This window comes from Bicyclus anynana, chromosome 5 (genome assembly GCF_947172395.1).
Source record: "Bicyclus anynana chromosome 5, ilBicAnyn1.1, whole genome shotgun sequence".
NCBI classification, from domain to species: Eukaryota; Metazoa; Arthropoda; class Insecta; order Lepidoptera; family Nymphalidae; genus Bicyclus; species Bicyclus anynana.
The window spans coordinates 4,513,706-4,523,256 of record NC_069087.1 but is presented as its reverse complement, the minus strand read 5'-3'; the positions used below and the strand labels follow the sequence as shown (position 1 = coordinate 4,523,256).

General features: G+C 37.2%; 1 protein-coding gene across 1 annotated transcript in view; it reads left to right on the top strand.

The window, feature by feature from the left end:
- The first annotated feature begins 4,648 nt into the window (after positions 1-4,648).
- LOC112051338 (uncharacterized) overlaps positions 4,649-9,551 on the top strand; it is a 167,222-nt gene continuing 162,319 nt past the window's right edge. The window contains exon 1 of the mRNA XM_024089937.2: positions 4,649-5,240. Within this exon, the coding sequence (XP_023945705.1) occupies positions 5,225-5,240 (16 nt within the window). The 5' untranslated portion in view covers positions 4,649-5,224. The remainder of the gene's footprint in view (positions 5,241-9,551) is intronic.

Sequence of the window (9,551 nt, the reverse complement as noted above, 5' to 3'; positions counted from 1 at the left end):
TTAGTATAGTTATGTTTAGTTCACAAGCAATTTCGAAGGTAGGTTTATATTATTATAAGATAATGGTGATAATAAAAACAATTAGTCGGAAAACTCCAAATTAAAGTTACGAGGTTTACAAAGACGCCTTAAACTACATAAATTTAATATACTTATACAAATTAACAGAGTGGTAACGATTTTTTCGTTCTGGTGAGATGCTGCTGATTTGATTGTAATTATACCATGGTTAGTTACCACCCGGTAAAGACATACCGACTACCGCCAAGTGATTTAGCGTTCCGGTACGATGTCGCGTAGAAACCAAAAGAGGAATGAGTAGAAATAACTTGTACCCCTTTTTAGTACGTGTCTCCAATTTATACTGTATTACTCAGGAGTCGAGAGCGTTGTCATTGAAAAAAAATTCTGATTCTTTAGCTATCCAATGGTGTAAAATCATTCTACAATAGCAAATTGTATCCCCCGATTTTTATCAAAAATGCTAGTAGTATTACGTAGGTACCTGTACATTGGCAACCCTGTGACCGCAACACAACATTGCTGTGTGACAACATACAAAGGGATAGTGGTAGCACTTTCCCCTAACTCTAACACAAAAAACCTCTACTACAACTTAAAATCTCAAAGACAGTAACTTATTTATAAACCTAATTTTTTGATAGTGACAATATTTCTCTCCGCATCGCTAAATTGCCGTAATAATTCTACAGGCGTTAGCGATTCATTAGATTCTGAAAGAACATAAATTAATCGTAGATTTTTGGGATATCTACCGAGCTACCGACTTTGATTGATTAATGAAATTGTGAGTGATTTGATGTTGACCCGGATTGATTGATAAAATTAGTATTATAAATGCAATAATTTTGCAAATGCGAACATTTAATTAAAATCATTTTTAAAATAGCTGCTCAGTTAATTAACATGGATGATTTCCAGTGTCTGTTTGTATTTATAATATATTACTAGCGGACCCGATCAAACTTCGCTTTGACTCATTCTCTACTCCTATCATATTCTACTCCCACTCTACACCTAGCCTACCCTACCTCAACCTACCCCTACTCTACCCTTACCCCTACCCTACCAATTCATAAGAATCGGTAAAGCCGTTTCGGAGGAGTATGAAAAATTTGTGACATGACAATTTTATATATTAGACTAGTGGACCCGGTCAAGCTTCGCTTTGACTTATGTGCACTTCTTCCCTATCTCTACTCTACCCCTGCCCTACCCCTCTCTACCCCTACCCTACACCTACCCCTTGACTCTTAAACGTTTGTATAGAAAACGGTTGTTTCTATGGTTTTCCCGGCAATTATTCTGTATATTTTTAATATATATTTTTCTCACCTTTTAAACCTTCTCTATACCTCCACGAACATTTCAAGAGCAAGATAAGATAAATCTGTTCAGCCGTTCTCGAGTTTTAGCGAGACTAACGAACAGCAATTCATTTTTATATATATAGATATAAGAATTTGAATGTAGTATGTGCATACCTAATTATGATAAAATCCGCTTAGTATCTCTAGTATCCATAACACAGGTTATACGATTACTTTGGCGCTAACTAGTGATGAGACGAATATCTTAGCATTCCATGGATTCACCGTGCAGGTGCCGGGTCCATCGCGTGGTAGAGAGAAAAACAACAAGCAAAGTCCAGGACTTGTGACTACTGGATGTAGGGTTAAGGAATTCCTTGACGATCAATCAACACTCCATTTCTCTGCTCGTTCTAATATAGAACTAGCTGCACTTCTAGAGAGGCCAAGGTCTTTAAGCAAGTTATTGAGAGATTTATTACGTAAGTATATTTAATGAACTTATTTAAGTCTCCCTGAAGAAATCGAATTCGATTTGACCTAAATTAATATTTGACTGACACCTTGTTAGTATGGCCAGTGTCCACAGCTTGTTCCGTTTAAGAGTGGGTTTTATGACTCCTAAGATTTTTTCAATAAAATAAATAAATAATAAATCGTTTTAATGGCAGTGGAGTTCAATTTACAACCCCATCCATGTACCGGAAATAACTTTAACTGAATGGTAGGTATATTATTGTAGTACTATCATTCGATAAGAGCCGTGATAGCCCAGTGGATATGACACCTGCTTCCGATTCCGGAGGGTGTGACCTCCTGTGAAAATGCACCTCCAACTTTTTAGTTCTTTCATTTTAAGAAATTAGATATCACGTGTGTTAAACGGTGAAGGAAAAACATCGTGAGGAAACCTGCATACCAAAGAATTTTCTTAATTATCTGCGTGTGTGAAGTCTGCCAATCCGCATTGGGCCAGCGTGGTGGATTATTGGCCTAGCTCCTCTCATTCTGAGAGGAGACTCGAGCTCAACAGTGAGCCGAATATGGGTTGATAATGATTATAAAGGCGAAAGTTTGTGTGTAAGTGTATTTGAAGTAAAGTGTGAAGTAAGTGTGTATGTTTGTTATTGTCTGAAATTTGGAATGGAAATAGATTTTACTGTGGATTATCACATAGGCTACTTTTCATCTTGGAAAAAAACCATAGTTCTCGCGTGATTTGTGAAATACTGAATTCCACGCGGACGAAGTCGCGGGCGTCTGCTAGTTATATGTATAATTAATCAAGACAACTTTTATGAATAAGAATTAAATTATCAACGTAGTTCCATATAGCTATAACATTTCTCAAGATACGCCTCATAATAATTTCAATATCGTTGACAACAAAATCTGAAAATTCTTCGCCTACACAATCTTAATATCAAAGACACCTTTCCGTTCCCAAATGCCATTTATGAGAAAAAGAGCGGGCGGAGAAATTTTTTGAAAGAAACGTGCTTTAAGATCTTTATTTCTCAAAGAAAGGCGACACAAATTACGACGAAAAGCCAACAATGGCTGAATATTCAAAACAATCCCACACAGTCCCAACGGGGATTAAGGAAAGGGATTTTTATTTTTCTCATAAGAATAATGACAGCTTAAACGATAAAAGCGGATAGATGGTTTAACTGACTCATAATTTACCTTAAGCACCGCTCTAATTGCTAGTGCGGAGTAAAAATTGGCTCACGTCAGTGCCGGTTTTAGCACTACCAGCGCCCATGGGCGAGATTTTTTAGGCGCCCCTCTCTCATTGAAACCCAGTTGAATTGAACAAAAATGGATTATTAGCGGACTTTTGCGTCAACGTTCCTAATAAGAACTGCCAAAATATGGAATGCCCTTCCGGCGTTTGTGTTTCCTGACACGTATAATTTGTGCACCTTCAAGGCAAGAGTGAATAGGCATATTCTAGGCAAGCGCGCTTCATCTCAGGCTTGATTGTGGTCCAGCGTAAGCCATACTACATAAAAAAAAAGAGACTTCATCGGCGTGTAATTCAGTTTTTTACAAATCTTGCGGGTACTATGGATTTTCCATGATAAAAAATAGCTTATATGTTGCTAGCATCCACCTACTCCCTGAAACTCGCTTGATGCCCTCAGTCTATTCAGTGAAGGGTCGCCATTCGCACCTTAGGACCCGAACGTCCAATGACTCTTCGAATTATGTTCCTTGCCGATTGCCACTTCAACTTTGCAATTCGCTGAACTATGTCGGTGACTTTGCTTCTTCTAAAAATATCCTTATGTCTGATTCATTTACATTCAAAAACTCCAAACATAGCTCGCTCTACCGTCCCCTGACTCTGAGCCCATAGTTAACGATCAAGTTTCGGTTCTGTAGGCAAGAAATAAATATACAGTGTCCCGTAATTAATGGATAAAACGCAAATGGTTGGTAGATACACCACCTAATTATCTAAAACTCATTTGAATACTTTTTAAAAAATCGTTAGGGTGACCAAGTTTTAATTTTCTTTACGGGTTTTTCAAATTGTTCCACCTTGAATTACTTTTTTCAATGTAGTTGCTGTAATTAATATTTCAAAGTACTGTTTTTTGTTCAACATTACGGATTAAATTGCCAATGTTCTATGATACTATTTTTAAAAATAATGTTTTATTTGTTTATGAGAAGAACCTTGAGTGCAGTAATTATTTATCTTTCATTTAAACAACTCGATTTGAAAATAGTAATTTTCAATAAGCTGATAATGATTCTCTTCGTTAAAAATAGCGTCAATTCTTTTTAACAAAAAAAATTGTGGTCATTTCTACAATTGGAGATTCTCGGTAAAAGAAACAGCAGTATTCCAACCGAACACTGCCTTTAATTCTAGGCATTACTAGGTATTACGAGTATAACCAATTTTCATCTAGATTTAGGAAATTTAAGTAGGTCAGTAAGGCTTACTCAAAGTAAGAAGCAGAAATAAAGGGGCGCCCCTGGGCCGGTCACCCAACCGCGCCCTACCCTAACGCCGCTCCTGGCTCACGTAAGGCTTTTTTGACAGAAACCAATAAAGCTTGGCTGTTGACACGACGTGCAAATGGCCCTAGGTGTTGTTTTTGTTTCGTCCGATTAACCCATATTGTATTTGTGGTACGCTTGACGTCACGTTACGTCCTCGATTTTTCTATCAAGCGAGGGGCATCGGGTCACGTCGGATCCCGCCGGTTCGCAGAATGTCCCGCGCATGCGTTGAAATTGCGCCAATTTCGCAGCTAGAGGCCTCTGCCGGCATTTCCAGTCTCCTTTTGTCACGATAGAGGGATGTTGCGCCGCGCGGGAATGCACCCCGCGAGAGATGTCAGTAATTTGAAAATGGAATAGTTTTGAAATGGAAAGTAGTTTTTAAAATTAATCGCGAGGTGATCGCTGATTGGTGCGATTTTTTCCGCGCGTGTTTTATTTTTCGAGTGTAGTTAGATGAAATGTTTTAAAAAATAAAAATAAGTATTTAGGGTACCTACGTAAGTGTGGTTTGTGAGGATTTGTTGCAGTGGTCTCGTCGCGGTATGGGTATTGTGGTGCCTGTATAACCTTGACACAATTTCCCGCGCTGCTTCAACAACCTTGTTTTCAATTGCACTCTCTCTTGACATTTGCAATAACGAAGGCTATTTATAATTAGTGTAGTTTAATGCAATGTTATCGTGTGTGATTTATGAAAACTATATGGAGTTAATGTTAAAATTTTCTAAACGTTAATAGGTATATTTTACTTAAATAATGCACAATGTGGACTGTTAGATGATACGGACTAAATCGTGTATTAAATGTTGTAAACAATCAATTCTTATATGATGTTGTGATATTGTCAGTGCAAAACCTGTACTATCAAAATGATAACTTCAAAAGGTAAGACATACTTATAATACCTACCTAGTACTTTTTAACTATAAGCATCGAGATGTAATTAGGGATCAATTTAAAAAAGAAAAAAATAGAAAATAAACGTCAATCATCTCTTTAATCTCTACATAAAAATCGATGGATAACAGTTAACAGAAATGGAAGGACATGTTTACAAAAAAATCATTTTTATCAATACAAATCCGAGGGTGTTTTAGTTAATTTTATGATTGTTTGGGGGTTCTAGAAAATTTCTATTATTAGCGTTTTTTATTGGGTTTCTTAGTCGAGTAATTTTAAGGATTTATATATTTAGTTTTTGGGGTCAGATCTGGTTGTGATTGCTGGTAGGCTTGCAAGTTACCACTTTATCATCATTATCAACCCATATTCGGCTCACTGTTGAGCACGAGTCTCCTCTCAGAATGAGAGGGGTTATGCCTTCATCCACCACGCTGGTCCAATGCGGACCATACTCCTATACATTCCACCCTAAAGGTATAGGTATCTATGTGATTTAGCCTTTTGCTATGATGCCGCCTAAGAACTGTTCAAGACTCACCTCTACTCGTAGATGAGATTTTGAAAAAGTTGGTAGTGCTATGGTTCTCAACAGAGAGGGCGTGGGTTCGATTTCCATCTCAGGTCAGCGGACGCCCGCGACTTCGTCCGCGTGGAAATTAGTTTCACAAATCCCTCGGGATAGATTTTTCCGGAATACAATGTAGCTTATGTGTTAATCCAGGCTATAATATATCTCAAAACCAAATTTCAGCTAATTCGTTTCAGCAGTCGAGGGGTGAAAGAGTAACAAACATTCATATCATCAAAATCATCAGTTTTCACAAATCTCGAGAAACCATGGAGTTTTCGGGATAGAGTTTGAGTTTTGAATTGAGTTTGGCTAATGAATAGAGTTTGGATAAAAAGTAGCCTATGTGTTAATTCAGAGTAAAATCTATTTCCATTCCAAATCGCTTCGGTAGTAGCGGCGTTAAAGAGTAACAAACATCTAAACAAACATAAATCCAAACATCCATACAAACTTTCGCGTTTAGAATATTAGTAGGAAGTAGGATTTTGTGTTTTGAGGGTAGGCTGAAAATGGTGTTCGGAACAGGTAGGTCAAGATAATAATTTTTAATTAGCAACATTAGGGACGCCTGCGGCCTCACAATAACAGTTAAGAGTCTTATTACGCGCAAATTCTTTTTTATAGAGGGTACATTTGCAAAGCCTTTCAAAATTAGCACAAAGCTCTCTATCAGAAAAGCTTGTGATTTTATCTTCTATTATCTCTGATGTTTTGTAATACTATCAGGAGCGTGTGACTTTGTTCGTGTGTGCATTTAGTAAATTAAATTGCTTCATCATTATCAACCCATATTCGGCTCACTGCTGAGCTCGAGTCTCCTCTAAGAATGAAAGTCCACCACGCTGGCCCAATGTGGATTGGTAGACTTTATACAGGTAGAGAATTAAGAAAGTCCTTCATTTTTAGAGTTACAGTTTTAAAAGTTTGTTTATAAATCATAAAAAATACGAAATATAATGGGATTCAAAAATTTTTTAAAATCAAACTTTAAAAAGAAATAGGGCTTGAAAGTTTACATTGATTTCCAAGTCGCGGGTGTCCGCTAGTAGTTCAATAAAAGGATATAATTAAAGAAAATCAAGCCAATGAGCTATATTCAAGCCATCGTTCAATAAAACGTTAGGGGAATTATTGTTTGAAGCAAATTAGAAGCATACCTACTCAATACATTGTTCCTGTACCTCTACCATGGTACATCACACTAACATTATAAAGGCGAAAGTATGTGTGTGTGTGTGCAGCGCCGGCCCGAGGTAAATTTTAGAATGGAGAGAGATCCAATTATGGCGCCTTTCCTGTTTGCTACTAACATTATATACTAGGGACGTTTGAAAAGTTCGTAGCCTAACGTATATCGGAATGTCATACATTTTTGACCGACTTCAAAAAAAGGAGGAGGTTTCTCAGGTCAAGCGTTCGATTTCGATTCAATTCAAGCCGTTTAAATCATAAAGATTTTAACTGGATTTTCAGTCACTTCTTTCAGATACGGCTTTAATTAACACAGCACTAACTTGGTACCGCCTTCAAACTGATCAGAAGGTAGCACATACGATGTTATGTTTCGCTTTTAATTTAATGGAAACTTTTTTATGATTTTAAGGTCGGTTGTTCTTTTTTAAATAAAAAAAAAAAAACATTCCCGAGATTGCTAAAAGTACGTAGATAGCTATAACAACTCACGAATATACGTACACAGTTAGAAGTATCACTTCAACGTACAAAATAGCGGATATCTGCTAGTTGACTTCAATCTTAAAGATTAGCTCGGCTTTAATTAAAACGGGGCCAAGTGTTCCAGTTACAGTTGATCCTATTACGTACGGAGACAATCAAATGGCATGAAGAAGGAAATGCCGATGCGAGGGAGCACTCGATCGAGGAGATCTGTTAGACTAGTGTCGTGAATGTTCATTTTAAACCCGCGTTTTCAAGGAATAAGTTGCATTAGACTGAACAAACTGCATTTAGGTTGCCTAGAAGAGATCGTTTTTTTTATTCTGTACTAGTTAGCCCTTGACTACAATCTCACCTGATGGTAAGTGACGATGCAGTCTAACGTGGACGCGGGCTAACTTTTTAGAAAGGGGATGAAAATCCACACCCCTTTCGGTTTCTACACGACATCGTACTGGAATGCTAAAGCGCTTGGCGGAACGTCTTTGTCGGTAAGGTGGTTACTAGCCACGGCCGAAGCCTCCCACCAGCCAGACCTGGACCAATTAAGAAAACCTCAATCGGGCCAGCCGACGATCGAACCCAGGACCTCCGTCTTGTAAGTCCACCGCGCTTACCTCTGCGCCACGGAGATCGTCAAAAAAATTGTCTATTCATATAATATCAATTGATACTGTGTGAAATATTCATACCTTTTTGGACCAGGCAGGCAATTCACTAACTTTGACGTATGTCAGTTGACTTAAAATACAAAATTGAGATTATAAGTAACAAATGTCATCCGGTGCCTACGGACAACCCTTCGTAGATATCATACAGTACCTAAATGACATTTCTCAGTTGATTTGATTTTTATTTTAATAGGTTGTTTATAAAGACCAAATGAGTGAATAGGCCACTTTTTATCCCGAAAAAATCCATGGTTTCTCGAGGTTTGCGAAAACTGATGATTTTGATGATATGAATGTTTGTTACTCTTTCACGCCCTAAACTAGTGTACCGAATTAGTTGAAATTTAGTATTAAGATATATTATAGCCTGGATTACTTTTTGTTCCGGAAAAATCCATGGTTCCCGAGGGATTTGTGAGAACCTAAATTCCACGCGGACGAAGTCGCGGGCGTCTATTGTCATATTTACTTCTAGCAAAGAACCTATGCGGTTTCGAAACATAAAAGGGTTAGTCTAGACGCCAACCCCCGGGCCGGGTGGCAGTATAAAAGGTTTTAAATATGGAGTTTTTCTTTATTAGAGATTTTGCTATGTTTCTATCGATACCTCGGAAGGCATTTTAAGGTGTCAATTCTTTATCATGTCACTCTTTAGTGGTTGTTACAAAATCAAATATTACCCGAGGCCAGAAAACTCTAGTTAGTCCTTTATTAACTTAGTTTTATGTAGGTATACCTTCTCGTCGCAAATTTTAGTTTTCTTTATATTATGAAGTTTAATTCACATTTTCCTCGCGCATGCAAAATGCTCAACAATGGATCACTTCGAAATTTTCAGTTTAATATTTCTTACACTTATTTTATAGCCGCCCGTTTATATTATGAAAATTTAACTGAAAATATTTCTGTAGTATATTTAATTATTAGGACATAACTAGCTGACGCCGCGCGGTTTCATCCGCGTGGTTCCCGTTCCCGCAGGAATATGGGGATAAAATATAGCCTTCCTCAATAAATGGGCTATCTAACACTGAAAGAATTTTTCAAATCGGACCAGTATTTCCTGAGATTAGCGCGTTCAATCAATCAAACAAACAAACAAACTGTTCAGCTTTATAATATTAGTATAGATAGTATAGATATTTTTCAAAACATTTAGTGGTTTGTTACGTAAATGTAGATCCTCTGTAGTAAAATATTCAGTAGAGTAACTCAGTTTATCTCATATGTATAAAAATATTTTGTATTTTTTTTTATTAATAGACTAGACATTGAAATAATAAGGCTGTAAGAACAATTTCTCATAAAGATAAAGTGTTAAAATTGCGTTCCTATGAGATTATCACAGGAAATTAAATACGCAGTCGAACTGGT